Source organism: Triturus cristatus, chromosome 7, assembly GCF_964204655.1.
Source record: "Triturus cristatus chromosome 7, aTriCri1.1, whole genome shotgun sequence".
NCBI lineage: Eukaryota > Metazoa > Chordata > Amphibia > Caudata > Salamandridae > Triturus > Triturus cristatus.
The window spans coordinates 86616933-86632853 of NC_140590.1; the positions used below are offsets into that span (position 1 = coordinate 86616933).

At 52.5% G+C, this 15921-nt stretch overlaps 1 protein-coding gene across 1 annotated transcript in view; it reads right to left on the minus strand.

Moving 5' to 3' along the window:
* LOC146808886 (phospholipase A2 inhibitor and Ly6/PLAUR domain-containing protein-like) overlaps positions 1-15921 on the minus strand; it is a 320185-nt gene that overhangs the window by 15223 nt on the left and 289041 nt on the right. The window contains exon 4 of the mRNA XM_085615697.1: positions 7802-7942. Within this exon, the coding sequence (XP_085471823.1) occupies positions 7802-7942 (141 nt within the window). The remainder of the gene's footprint in view (positions 1-7801; positions 7943-15921) is intronic.

A 15921-nucleotide genomic window follows, 5' to 3' on the forward strand; every position in this document is an offset into this window, starting at 1 on the left:
ATCCCAACATGCCATGGCTGATGACGCCTGTCCGCAACCCCAGCACGGCTGCCGAGCACCGCTACAACAACGCCCATGGGCGGACCAGGAGAGTCATTGAGAGGACGTTTGGACTTCTGAAGAGCCGATTCCGGTGCCTCCACAAGACCGGCGGAGCACTCCCATATGCCCCGGTGAAGGTGTGCAAGATCATCATCGTCTGCTGCATGCTGCACAACATGGCAGTGGAGGAAGCTGTTCCACTCATACTGGATCAAGATGACCAGGACCATCCACCCGTGGAGGATGAAGGCCTTGGTGACGGGGCAAGTGATGTGGAGGAGGAGGAGGCTGTGGAGGACATGCGGAGTCGGCTCATACGCAACTTCTTTGCTTAGTGGTGAGTTCCAGTGTCTGAGTGTGCACGCATTGGGCCGTGTGTGGCATGTGTTGCAATGTGTGTGTCCATCTGCATGTCTGCCAAGTGAGTCAGTGGTGTGTATTGAAGTGTCACTCGAGTGATGGCACAATGGAAGGATGTTGTCAGAGAGTCATCATTGTCACCTGTCATGTTGACAACATGATACGTGTTGAGTACATGCTTGCGGATGTGCTCCTTTGGGCTGACTCCTTGTGTGTCTCTCTTCCACAGGTCCATGGGCATGCTGTCTGCTGGTGGCATTGTTGTGCTCCTGCTACTCCTCATGAACACAGCAACATGTGCTGATTCTGCGTCACATGCACGGGCAAGTTTGGAAATCTCCTTAGGGTAAGGGATGCCTCACGGCGTTTTGGGTGTGTAAATTGTTTGTAGTCTGTGTGCACTTCTCCGGTTCATGTGTTGTTAATTTGCATACATGTGGATCCTACATGGGGAACATGACATGGGGCAGGCTTCACCTGGAGCCATGGTCAGACTTGGTGACTGTCATGTGTCAGGGGATTGGGGATTGTGATGAGGCCATCAATGTGTGTAACACTGGCCTTGGAAACATACAGGTTGCACCGGGTTGACATGGTGTGTGATTGCCCCATCAGGGCCTCAATGGTGTATAGCAGCCTCTCCGTGGCAGCAGGGGGTGTTTAGCTGTTATCCGTCACTTGTGTGCCAGTTCAATGGAATACCAGCATCTGTGTTGCAATGGGGGGTGCCAGTGTTGCTCCCACATGTTCATCCACATGACCTGTGTATGTGTTGACAGAGTATCATTGTCATTCCAACACACATGACTAATAAATTTGTCCCTCTGTCTCCAAGGTGCCTCTTCCCTGTCAATGGTGGCCTGTTGCCACTGTGCGTGCGGCATGTCTGGCATAGTTTTCAGAGGTGGTGCATATGTGTCTATGTGTAGAGTGACAAGATGCTAGCGGTTTGTCAGGGAGTGGAAACTGTATTATGCACAAGATGCACAGTTCCATCCACCTCAAGGCAAGAGAGACCATCCCCCAGGGCAACTACAACATCCGTGTCGAATCCTACCCTGCAGTCTACGGACATGTGCCTTACGACTCCCATGATACTTGTCCATATCCGGAGTGCATCTGCACAGCTCTGCTACTGCATCGGGCAACCAGGCCACATCAACGTCCAAACGGGATGGGGGGAATGATTCACAGCCAGCTGCAGGATGACCTTCTCGATCCACGCCCACACTCATGATGCAGCCCACAACCATGTGGCACTGTGATCCAAAACTGCATTCTGGCATCTCCATGCATCCAACCTTGGCCTAGCCACCATTCTCAACATCCGCCTGACGCTAGCATGCAGGACATGGTAGGGACACATGTCTAGACATACCTGGGAGCGGCAAGCCAGGTCACTCCACATGATCCCTGACCTCTGCGCATGACTGTTGCTCCCCTGAATGTGTCTGTAGCCACAGTTGTGCGGGAACCACTCAGCTGGTTGGGCCCAGCACAGGTGAGTATGGTACTCCATGTCTGTATCAGATGATACATTGGGACCCATGTGTGTCCTGGGCAAGACTGAGACCCCACGGTTTGGATGGTTGGAGTTAATTCTGAGATCAGGCATGCTTTGACTTTACGACACACACATGTATTGTAATAATGCAGAATCACGGCATCACCTTGTAAGTGTGATTAATTTATTTGTGGTGGGGTACGGGTTTGTGGGGATGACAAGAGGTGCACAGCGGGAGTGTAGAATCCAAAGTTCACTGGGGGAGTTGGTATCCTTGCCGTAGCAAAATGTCAGAGTCCATGCCACAGTCTTCGTCAACATAGGTCAGACAGTGACCAGCAAGTCCATGTGGCAGAGAATGTCATGTGCTGCTATTGGGCCAGAGGGCCAGGTGCCAGGCCAGGTGACCTGGGAGATGGTGATGTTCTGCTGACTCTCACAGTCTTTTTCGTGGACGACCCACCTTCCTGCGGGGACCCTCGGAAGCAGGCCGTGACGATGTCTGTGACGCTCCGTCGGATGAATCCTCCTCCTCCTGATCCCTCCCTGTGTCTGGTAAGGGCCTTCGCCTGGTGCCACAGGGAGGGTTGCCCATGTTGTCGGCAATCCGACGGAGTACACCGGTCATTTGGGTTTGCACCGCCACGAGCTCAGCCTGTCTATCCTCCATCCTTCCTTGGTGTTGCAGTTGACAGGCATGTTGCTGGGCCTGCAGGGTCTTCATCTCCTCGAGGGTACCCTTGATGTCATTGAGGGTGGACGCAATCTGGTCCATGCCCCTGGTGTCGCGCCGGTATGTATCCAGGATGTTGCTGACCTGGGACACTACCGGGTCCTGAGCTCCCTGGTCAGGTCCGCGCCTCCGCCGTCCTCCACTCCCGCCACCCCTGCCCACGTGCACCTGGCCTGCCGTTGTGGGCGCATCGGGTCTCCGGGACCCCTGAGGGATGGCATCTGCGTTGCCGCCTGCCTCCTCCTGGGTGCCCGGAGGACCGTGTCCCTCCTGGGCAGACTGGCTGGGTGGTCGTGTGCGGGCAGGGCTCCTGGACGTCTCCTGGGATGTGGCAGGAATGGGGGTGGTGGTTGGCACAGTTGTACCTGACGCAGGTGCTGCAGGTGGTTGGACACCAGAGGGGCCAGGTTGGTCTGGGTCATCCACGGAGTGGTGAGAGTCGTCGCTGGCGGTGGGGTCCTCATCCCGCGGAGCCTGGTCCTGTGAGACTTCCCCCCCAGTGTTGGGGGGTGATCGTCGACGTTGACCTGTGTGTGAGAGAGACAATGTTAACAGTGTTACATGTGGCATCCATGTTTCATGCATTTCTGATTTGGCACTCTTCCTCTGGGTAGTTGGATCTGTCTTGCATTCCTCTCACAGTGCACTTGTGCATGGGTATGTCCCTTGGCCACAGCTGTCAGGGCTTTACGCATGTGTGACACAATCTTAGTTGATGCATCTATTTGGGTACACAGTCAGCAGTGTGGTGTGCGGGCGTAGCGAGCCATGCAGAGGCGCCTTACGTGTTGCACTGTACGTGGCCAAATGGTGTTTTGCCAAGGCAATTTGATGTTGCAGGTAGGTGACTGAAGCATTTGTGACAGGGTTCTTACCGACACAGTGGGTGGGTATACTGGGTGTGTGGTTAGGTCTGTGCCTGCAGCACGGATGGACTCGTGCACAGATTGACACATGGACCGGTCTTCATCTACGGTAGGGGGGGGTTGAGGCACTGCCAGACCTTGTCTGCATGCACACAGTCCACCGGCTGACGAGTGGACATGGCCACACCACCCAAGGGTGATTTAGTCTCCCTGTGTCTCCCTTCCTCCCTCCCTCTGTCACCCTCCTCCCTCTGTCGGTCTCCCTCTGTCACCCTACTCCCTCCCTCTGTCTGTCTCCCTGTGTCCCCCTCTGTCTCCTTCCCTCTCATTCCCCCTCTCACTCCCTCTATTTGTCACCCTCTGTCACCTCAGGCCAGCTTCCTGGGCACACACAGTTAGCCGGTCTTTGAATGGCCATTGGCTTGTTCATGTGAGTTAGTTCCTGTTCTCCGGGCACCCATTGGGCAGTGTGTCTGAGTGTAGGCTGCTGCTGTGGCGGTGTGTGCTGAGACTCTATCAGAGCGATGCATCTTCATTGTCTGCTGTTATGTGCAAATTGTGCCTTCAGACCCATGTCATCCTGCATGGCAGCCACCATTTGCAGGCAAGACAGTACTGTGTGGGTACACACAGTTTGTATGGCTGTGCCCTGGGCCATATGGGCTGAGGGCATTGTTGTGTGCTTGTGAGTTGCTCAATGTTAGTTTTGATGCCCCCACTCCCAGCATCGGCCAAATCCTGTGTTGTGTTGGTGTTTTGTGTGGCCTGTGACTTGGCATGGCCCTGATTGATGCATGGGGCATGGAGGCGCTAGTGGCATGTGTGTGTTTGTGGAGTGTTGTTGTGTCCGGTGGTGGCTTGGGGGGGTGGCATGCATGATTGATTGTGTATGGCATCCCCCCCATGTGAGGTGAGTTGTTTGTGTACTCACCAGGGTCTGGGAGTCCTGGTAGTCCGTGTAGTCCCTCCACCGCCAGCGTGGACATCACCTTCTCCTCCCAGGGATGGTATTGTACCGGTCTGGGGAGCGGCCCTCCTCCAGTGATGTTCCCCTGGTTGTGATTGTCAGTCATCTTCCTCTTGACCGTCCTCCGCAGATCGTACCACCTGGATTGGCACTCGTGCCTGGTCCTTCTGGTGGTCCCAACAGCATTCACAGAATCGACAATCCTCTGCCACATGGCCGTTTTTTCGGATATGCTGGTCTGTCTGACCAATGTTCCAAAGAGCTGTGGCTCGACTCTGAGGATTTCGTCGACAAGGATCTCCAGCTCCTCCTTTGTGAACTTTGGATTCTTGGTGGTGGACATGGCGTGGGGTGTGGGTGTGGATGGTTGTGGGGGTGTGGGTGTGGATGGTTGTGGGTGTGTGGGTGTGGTAGTGGAGGTGTGTGTGTGAATGTGATGAGGGGGTGTTTGTGTAGGTGGTTGTGTGAAGGTATGCAAGTGTGAGGTTCAAGTATGGTGGTGTGGGTCGTCTGTGGGCTCTGGCAGCAGTGGGTCTGTTGCAAAGGCTCATGGTTTGTGTGTGTGGTCCATTTTTATTGGTCCATTTGTGGGTGTGGCTGTGTTTGAAATTTGTGTGGGTGTGTTATGAGGAGTGATTGAGTTTTGGGCCTCTGTTTGGCAGTTTGGCAGTTGCAGGTCAGTGTATGTGATGTTTGTGGGGTTGTTGGGCATGTTTGGTGGTGTGGGGATACTCTAATTGACTCTCCTTGTGTAAATATGGTTTGTCCTGGTTCAGTACGTGTGTTTTTGGCGTCAGTACGGTCCGTACATGCACTGGTGGGGGTACGGTCCGTACATTCCCTGGTGGGGTGTGGGTACGGCCGTACTTCCACGGGTGGTGGTTCGTTGCGTACATACACGGGTGGGGTGGGGGTTCGGTGCGTACATACATGGGTGGGGGTTAGGTGCGTACATGCACGGGTGGTGGTTCGGTGCGTACATACACTGCTGGGGTGGGGGTTCGGTGCGTACATACACGGGTGGTGGTTCGGTGCATACATACACGGGTGGGGGGTCGGGGCGTACATACACGGGTGGTGGTTCGGTGCGTACATACACTGCTGGGGTGGGGGTTCGGTGCGTACATACACGGGTGGTGGTTCGGTGCGTACATACACGGGTGGGGGGTCGGGGCGTACATACACTGCTGGGGTCGGGGTTCGGTGCGTACATACACGGGTGGGGGTTAGGTGAGTACATACACGGGTGGGGGTTCGGGGCGTACATACACTGCTGGGGTGGGGGTTCGGTGCGTACATACACGGGTGGTGGTTCGGTGCGTACATACACTGCTGGGGTGGGGGTTCGGTGCGTACATACACGGGTGGGGGTTCGGTGCGTACATACACTGCTGGGGTGGGGGTTCGGTGCGTACATACACGGGTGGGGGTTAGGTGCGTACATACACGGGTGGGGGTTCGGGGCGTACACACACGGCTGGGGGGGGTTCGGGGCGTACATACACGGGTGGTGGTTCGGTGCGTACATACAAGGGTGGGGGTTCGGGGCATACATACACTGCTGGGGTGGGGGTACGGGCCGTACTTCCACGGGTGTGGGTACGGTCCGTACATACATGGGTGGGGGTTCGGGGCGTACATACACGGGTGGGGGTTCGGGGCGTACATGCACTGCTGGGGTGGGGGTTCGGTGCGTACATACGCGGGCGGGGGGGTGCTGGGGTGTTCGGCGCGTATGCGGGCACATGTCTCCATGGTTGCTATGGGAGTTCGGTTCGGACGGTGTTTTTTGCGTACGGTTGTGAAATGGGGAGGACGGGAGGGATCGTACTTGCGCTGTCGGACTTTATTTTTCCGCACGGTGGGTTTTTCGACCGGGGACGTGTCGGTGACTTTTCCCGACCCGAGGACGTGTGGGGAAATCTTCCCAATGCGATTCGTATGGACTTTTTTCCGTTCGAATCGTACTTGGCAGTTTGTACGCTACTTTGACGATTCGGACGGAAAAAAATCCGGATACGAGTCGGACGGGGAATTTTTTTACCGGATCGGAATTGCCACCTTAATGTCTTAACTCACCTTACAGTTTCAAAGTCTGTAAGCCCAAACAAATGTGATGTGATTCTCTATAGTAGCCATATGGTGACCTGCAGCATTCAATTAAACCTCAAAAATAAACAAGCATGACACCTTCTTCTGCACCCCATATGATCCTTTTATCCGCATGCCAAGTGATCCTGTTAGCAGCATTCCAAGTGATCCAATAAATGGGAGCCCGTGTACTCCTAATATCTGCGCCCTATATGGTCCTGTTATCTGCTCCCATGTGATCCTGGGCTCTGTACTGCCTGTGATCCTGTTATCTTATTGTATCTACACCACGGGTGACCCTGTTGCCTGCTCCCACATGATCCTGCATTTCACATAATCATTTTACATGCCTCTTTATATCCACTCCATATGATCCTGGTACCTGCACCCCAGGTGATCTTATAAATTTCCTCCCAGTGATCCTGTATGCCAACGCGAGGTGATCCTGTTATCAGCTCCATTTGTGATACTGTTCTGTGCACTCAATATGAGCCTGGTATCCGCACCCTACCCCATAAGATCAATGTATCTGCCATATTAACAACTATTATCTGCATACCATTTGACTGTTAGTTGCTTCCCATGTTATCTCACTATGTGCACCCACTATGATCCTGTCAGATGCAACCTAAGTGATCCTCTCTTCTGCATCCCATAAGACCTTGTGTCTGCACTCTGTGTGATACTGTTATCTGATCTATTAGGTTATATTATCTGAACCCCTCATGATCCCATTTTATGCATCCCATGCAACCCTCTCATTTGTCCTCAAAATGATCCTGTAATTTGCACCCCACATGACCCACTCATCTGCTCCTACTTTGATTCTGTTACCTGTACCATATGTGATCCTGAATTCAGCATTCCATGTGAACATTATCTACCCTCTATGTGATCCTGTTATCTGCACCCCTGGTGATCATGCTAGCTGCACCACATTTGATTGTGTTACCAGCACCAACACCACTTGTTTTTGTTTTTGAGATGCTTGATGATGGGTATGTTTTAGAAAGTGGTGGGGGCAAGTGGAGACAGAAGAAAGGGGTGGGGAGAAGATACTGCTCTCAGTGCTCCCGGGACAATAGTCTTATTTTATTTGCTTAAATATCTTCTCATCATCGACTAATAATGGTTTGGAGTTCTAACATTTAGCAACAAATTATTATACACCATAAATCCTCAGAATGCCAAGGACGGAAAGTAAGTATGACGTCCAACCATCAATCCCTCAGCTTTACCTGTAGTTTTAATTCCAAGATGGACGCACTTATTCTGCATGCCCTTGCACTCGATGGTGTCCCGCGTATAACAGTACGTAGAGTCTCCTGTAATGCAGGTACGGCATGTCACTCCATTCAGCGTGGTGCCCGTTGCTGGCACTTTTAAAAAAAGATAAGCAGACAAGGGTCAGAAAGTTGTGCCCACCTTGGGTATCGAGACAGGCTACAAGCATGGACCAAGTGGTTGTGATTTTAAGGATTCAAACTCCAAGGCCCCGATCACAAAGAGCCTCCACACTCATGGAGGAGGCTTTTCAGTTGTGGCAGGATCTCCGCTCTCATGTTGAGATCTCTGCACTACAGTTTCCCATTGCGGTGATCGCGCCATGAGTGTGGAGATTCACTATGTCTGAGAAGCCTCTGCCACGAGTGCATAGGCTATTTGTGAATCAGAGCCCAAGCTTCTTTTCCATCTCCCTCACCTTCACTCAGTTTCAGTAAACCTCCTTCACCATAGTGCCTTCACAATGGACTTATAGATTGTAAATGCTGCTGTTCAGTATTGAACAGTAACTAAATTAACTTCACGGTGCTTGAGAGCCACTCAGCTCCACAGAATCAGTAATGAGTCATTTGCCTCTAGCCCTGCTCTTTCTGACCTCTGTCCGGGTGCTACTAAAGCACTATAGGACCCATCAGCAATGTCTAATTTCAAATTAGTATCTAACCTGCCTCACCTGAACAACATGGTTGAGTGAGTAGCCATACAACATTTAAAGTAGAATGTTGGATCTATAATGCTATTCTTTGCCCTCAGAAAGCACAGCAGCACTAACTTCAGTCCTTGAGGAGGTGGGAACAGAAGGAGACCAAGAACAGTGTCTTTGTGTATGTTGGACCTCTTGTTCATCTTCAACTTAATTGATCATGACACTTTAATTGAAAGTTTGTCTGCAATCATTGTTGTTGAAACAGTGTTTAACTGATACACGCCTTGCCTGGCTATCCATCATGTGTTGCAGTTCCCTCCTTAGGTCATTTTATGTTTAGTCTGCTGTTGGAGACTCCCAGGGATTTTGCCTTCTGACCTCCTGTTTTGCTGACTTTATGTTTGCTTGCTTTAGTATTCCGGGCACTCTACCACTGCTGACCAGTGCTAATGTGGAAATACTCTGTACTCAAAATATGGTAACATCGGCTTATTTTGTTTTCTAATCTATCTCCAGTAAAGTGCACTACATGTATCCAGGGCATGTAAGTTGAATGCTATTAGTAGGCCTGCAGCACTAATTGTGCCACCCACTTCAGTAGCTCTTTAAAAATGGCTCAGGCCTGCCACTGCAGAGTATGTGTGTACAGTGTGAACTGCCATCTCGGCCTGACAAGTTAACCTACTTGGCAGGCCAAAACCTCAGATTCTTAATTTCATATAAGTCACCCATAAGGTATGGGTGACTTATATGCAACACTAGGATACCTCCGCTGGGGGTATCCTAGTGTTGAAATGAAAATCCTCTTTAGAGTTTGGTCCAAGTCTCACAAACGTGAGAATCAAAGATTCTGCTGTAATCCTGTTGTATCCTCTTTTTTGATGTAATAGGGTTACAGCATAATCTTTAATGGCCGTACACGGCCTTCCTAAACATAGCATAACGCAGATGCGCTTTTGATTTGGTCCCATATACTATGGAGATATTAACTAAGCAATTGATAATACGTTTGTAAGACTTGGACCAAACTCTGAAGAGGATTTTCATTTCGACAGTAGGATACCCCCAGTGGTGGATTACCCAGTCAGACTATGCCCTGAAGAAGCCCCGATTGTGGGTAAAATGCATTGGCTGTTTTGCAAAAAGTGCATGTGCAGTGCCAAGAAACGAACAAAAAAAATTAAGGACACATAAAGAACGAATGCCTCTGTCATTGTGAATTAGCTGTCTTGTGGACTATCCCAAAGATTTTGTTTGAATATCTTCATTTATGTGCCTCTCTTATCTGTGTTTATATGTTGGTCTATTAAGGACCATTAACAGTGGCTGGTTCTTAGAGGTGGGCATTATTCGGAGACCTAACAGGAAACCAGTTGTCGTTTCTAGCAAACTGAAAAACATAGGTAGTGGTGCGGCAGTCTATGTACCCTGCCACCAATAATCATGTATTCCTTAAGCACTATTGACCTCTAAGCACTATATTTCAGTTTATTCTTTGAAAATTCATATTTCGGGCATGACTTGGGAAGCCATCATGGTGGACTCCATTTGAAAGAGCTCCATCTCATCAAGCCTGTAATCCGGCACCATCCACAACAACCACACCTCGGGTTGACCCAGCGACACTCTCACTAGTGGGGGGCCCTAGAACTAAGGGGGAGATGCCCCTGGGCATGAGGGATCAGCCCTGAAGTGAGGTCGTCCGGGCTCGGCCTCCGCAACTCGTGGCACTCCGCTGTCTGCCCCGGCTGACCCGGGACAAGGTCAGGAGAGGGGTGACGGCATTTGCACATGTCACTCAAGCGTGGCTCGACCCCACAGCAAAGGCCCCCCAGGCCAGGCGGTACATGGAGGAGATCAGAGCAGCGGTAAGGTGAGGCCTATACCAGTGGGTTTGCCCAGCTGGGGCGGTGATGGGGAGAGGCCGTATGCACTTGGCGATTCAACCCCAAGGCAGTAGTGATGAGGTGAGTCGGTTCTTCCCTCGGAGGGCCGGCTCAGAAACAGAGCACAAAGGGCTACGGCATGGCACTCCTGTTCGCCGTGTCTGAGCGGCATGGGTGGCCCACAGGGCTGAGTGGAAGAACCTGAGCCTTAGGGGTCTAACCTGTGGGCCAGAATCATGAAACTACAAGGTAAGCCCGCAGTGCGGGACCACTCGTCACCACGCACAGGACAGGGTGCAACCCTGTACATATGCTTTCCCCCGCAGTACGACAACCTGGGAGCACGGAGGACTCCGGCGAGATACCGGCCACAGGGCCGAGAAGGAGGCCATGCACTCCAGGGGCTCAAACTGTAGCCGAGAATCATCAGCCCTTCTGGGCTCCTGGCCCGAAACAAGTTAGACGCACAGCGTGGACCATACACAACAGCCCACAGGGCGGCGGTGACTTTGTGCCTCTCCTCCCCTCCCCGCAGCACAGCCTGAAGCCAGGGCCTTTTACAGGAGCGCAGTCTGGGCCCACACCATTTTGGTCAGACTGAGGGGTAAACCAGGTGGCAGTGCAACAGAAATGTGGGCTGAGGGTTGGGAGCTGGGGGTCCAGCTTGCGGTCTGTTCCAGGGCTGCGGAAACAGTCTAGCTAGGGCCAGTGTGGTTTGCGGCCGGGGGGGAACTGTTTCTGTGAGGCCCTCCCTGCAGTGATCTTCCCTGATACCCCCCAAAAGAGAAGACAGCAGTGCCACAAGGTAGTCGCTCCCTAAGTGAAGTGACAGGAGAGGTAGGGCTCAGCCTGTGGTCCTTCCTTCCTCTCATCATGACAAAAGACAAGTTCTTGGGCCCTACATCAAAACAATGTTCACCGGGGCAGGGGGATTCCATGGCCGGGGCACCTTTCCAGACAACGCCACCCTACTTGCCACAATAAAGCAGTCCTGTGTCATGTTAGATGCCAAGATCAGTGCAGTTGGTTCAGAAGTTTCCTTTCTCCTTCAGGACCTCAGGAAGGCCGTGGACCACATCACCGAGGCAGAAACCAGAATGTCATCTGTGGAAGATATGGTTGCACCCCTACAACAAAATGTCAATAAGCTCACACTGGTGACCCAGGAACTTGCTGCACAGGTGGAAGATGCAGAAGGTCAAGCTAGACTAAACAACCTATGACTTATCGAATTCTAGGAGGGATGCGACGGCGCATCAAAATGGAGGGTTTTCTGATGCAATGGTTGGGGTCTCTTCTGCCAGAGGGCTCCCTTTCCTCCTGTTTTGTAGTGGAACGAGCCCATAAAGTACTCATAAGAAAGCTCCCCAGGGGAGTGGCCCGACCTATCACAGTTAAACTGTTAAACTACATGGACCATGACACCATCCTTCAATTTTCCTGAGGTCACAGAGACGAACTGGTATATGACTCCCATAAAATCATGATCTTTCCCAGCAATCCCCGGCTTGTTCAACAGCCACACCAGTCGTTCGCTGGGCCAAACAGACTTCGAGAACTGAACATTCAATATATGTTATTGTACCCGCCACGGATGCGTATGATCTACAAGAACAAATCCTTATTCTTTGACACTCCAGAGGCTATCTTCACATGGGTTGATGAAACCATTCACCTCAGGCCACATACTCCACCTCCACTTGATTCAGACTCTTCCCAAGGCAACAGAAGGAATCGGCAGAAGAAGTCCACCTCCAACCAACGGCACAGGTCCAGGTCCAACTGGCGGTACCAGGCACAGAGCTAAGACTCCTGACTACAATGGAAAACCGCAGAGTGCCCAGTTATAAGCTCCCAGGCTGATTATACATAGACTTGGTTTGGGTGGTCCGCCCTTGGAATATTACTTGGCTTGGGGGACCCCAACAGGTGTTAACTGCTTGCCCTGAGACATTATGGTTGAGTGTATTGGGATGTTGGGGAACATAAGACGTGAGGTTCCTGGGGCCCCCCATTTTGGCTCCAGGGTCATCCCGACTGCTACAGATTCTTCATGTTGGCTGAGGTATTGGGATGGGGGAGATGCGGGGGGAGAGTTATATTCAGTTATGCAGAGTTCAGTTCAGTATAGGCACAGGCATGGCTGCACCATAGACCTCATACACGTACCTCACACCCGGAAACCTCCGAGGAATGTATGACTGCACAAACCGCAAATACTGAGTCCGGTCAGCTCAATATCATGACATGGAATCAAAAAGATTAGAAGTTGACATACTCCTTATGCAGGAAACCCATATGATGGGAACTAAGGCACCATGCCAAGCCCACTATGGATTTAACCAGGATTTCCACTCCACATTCGTCCATGAGGCATGGGGTAAAGCAACAGTAATTCACCATAGGGTCCCATACAGCCTTTCCAAAATATGGTCCGACCCGGGTGGAAGTTACACCATTATCACGGGAACACTACATGGGGAATCCCTGCACTTGGAAGTTTCTATGCCCACCCCCCACCTTTGGGACAAACCCTTGTAGACAATATTGTACACTTATGGGGAAAGCTCCCAGATGACATTATGACACCTATTGACCAGTGGCAAGAGGCAGGCCCAGCACACTGTGCAGGGGAATTTAAACTGCAGTGATTGGCCACTGCACTGGAGTGGTCTGATACATGGTGTGCCTACCATCCAGCACTTCACCTATCCCTCAGTGGTACACGGGTCATTCTCTAGAATAGACTACTTTTTCCTCCCAGGTGTACTCATTCATAGGGTCACAGGAGTCTCTATCCTGCCTAGGGGTTTATCAGATCATTCCCCAGTAACACTTAGGCGGCACATAGGACCCCATGCATCTCCCTTCAGATGGCTCATGATGCCCTGGCATCTGCGAGACCCGTCCTATCAAGCAACCCACAGAAGAGCAATCACAGACTACCTAGAATCCAATACGGACAAGGCCCCTTCTTGTACGACATTATGGGAAGCACTTAAACCCACAATACGGGGTGTATATCAGCCACCAAGCAGGAGAGAAACGCTGCCGCCAAGCATAGGTGGTGGACCTTGAGACACAACAGAGCGCTCTAGAGACTGAAGTAGGGGAGGGCACAAGAGCCAATGCCAAATGAGATATCCTCCTCACGCAACAGCAAGTGTATCAGTTGCATACAAACGAAGCTCAACACGTATGGCAAGCGACCCAATCCAGAATATACCCATTGGGTGACAAGTCAAGCAAAATGTTGCACCGTCTCTGTCAGGCGGCACTGTTGTCCACTCCAGTGCCAGCATTGCGAAACACAGAAGGGTCTTTATGCACCACGCCCACTGCGCTCGCTCAGGTGTTCGCATCATACTACTCAACACTGTACACAAAACAAGAAACCATATCCCAAGACCAAATTGGTGAATTTCTAAGAGATATACCACCAAAATCACTGCCCGACCGTATCAGTGAGCAACTCGAAGAGCCAATCACGGTACAAGAATTCAATAATGCACTATCAGGCCTGCGTCCTGGCAAGGCACCAGGCCCTAATGGATTTCCAAGTGAGTTCCTATGATCTACAATGACCCTTTCGGGCCCACACCTCCTTAAGTCGCTCCATGAAGCCCTAGAACAGCGAATCCTCCCCCCGGACTGGCAACACACCAAAATTGTGGTGTTTCTCAAGCCGGGACACCCACCTGAGAAACCTTCCTCATACCGCTCTATCTCCATCCTGAACATTGAATCTAAACTTCTTGGCAGGGTTCTTTCTGACTGTCTACGCCCACAAATCCGCAAGCTCGTACATCCAGACCAGGCAGGTTTCATGCCACACAGATCCACACGAAACAATATCATGCGAGTCCACAATGCCATCACAAAGGCCCCAGACCTTGATCGCCCGCAGCCCTCCTACTCGCCGACATTGACAAGGCATTCCATTTGGCGAAAAGGACGGCGAACTTACCCGCAGGCAGCACCACACGCGGGACACCTACGCTGCTTGTTCCCCTCGCCGCCACTCTCCACCGTTGGCCGCAGCTGGGGGGAACTACAGCACCCGCCATCCTCTGCTCTACACCGGACTTCCTGCCGGTCACCAGCGCGCCCGGAGGCGCTACTTAAACAGAGGCTCCCTCGGTGGAGCGGGGGGCATTCCATTTGGCGAAAAGGACGGCGAACTTACCCGCAGGTAGCACCACACGCGGGACACCTACGCTGCTTGTTCCCCTCGCCGCCACTCTCCACCGTTGGCCGCAGCTGGGGGGAACTACAGCACCCGCCATCCTCTGCTCTACACCGGACTTCCTGCCGGTCACCAGCGCACCCGGAGGCCCTACTTAAACAGAGGCTCCCTCGGTGGAGCGGGGGGCATTCCATTTGGCGAAAAGGACGGTGAACTTACACGCAGGCAGCACCACACGCGGGACACCTACGCTGCTTGTTCCCCTCGCCGCCACTCTCCACCGTTGGCCGCAGCTGGGGGGAACTACAGCACCCGCCATCCTCTGCTCTACACCGGACTTCCTGCCGGTCACCAGCGCGCCCGGAGGCGCTACTTAAACAGAGGCTCCCTCCGCGTCGCGGGAAGCGCGCGGGCGGCGCCGGGCTGAGCCCGGGCAGAGGGCGGGCCGTCTGTGGCCGTCCGGGGCAGGAGGAGGCAGGGCAGGGCCACGTCCCTGTCATCTACGTCCTGGGTTCTGTGCGTCCCCTCCTCTACATCCAGAGTCTACAGGTACTGTGCTGTCCCTATGAACCATTCTGCCACGCCCGCAGTGCTCTGACTCTGTTTGTCATCTAGTGTTTGTGCCCTAGGGACATAATGAGCAAACGGAAATCGACGGATCCTAACGGCAGCGTGGCCAAAAGAAATAAGACCCGAAAAGCAAGTAAAAAACAGACGTCTACTTCTGTTTTACAACGCATTGAATCCCTAGTTGATGATTGCACCACGATTTTAGACCCTGACCTACCTACCACGCTGTCCCCAAGTAATCTTCGCCCAGGTCCTGTTACTATCCCCCAAATGTTTAGCAAAAAAACTGCCCTAACCTCATTATCACTAAGGTGCCGATCACGATCCGGCAAAAACCGGGTACGAACCGTCGGACGGAGCACAATCTCCGCCCGACGCGTACCCGGTCGTCAATTTTTACAAACAAGGAATTACGATTCGCACGGGTACACCATTACCGTACGAATCGTAAAAAAGGCCGACCGAACAAAAAAACACCTACCAATGCGATCCGGGAAAGCGCCGACCTGACGTCGGGACGCTCGCAGCCAGCCATTCACGACCCAGGAATCACGATTCGCACCGACGTCACCCCGCACGGTGAATATTTTGCGGCAGCCAAAAACTGCCGGGAAATCAGGACGACGCGAACAAGGACCACCAGTACGCGACGGACAGACGACGACGCGAACAAGGAGGACCAGTACGTGACGGACACACAGGACGACGCCACCAAGGAGGACCCGTACGCGACAGGACGACGCGATCAAGGAGGACCCGTACGCGACAGGACGACGCGATCAAGGA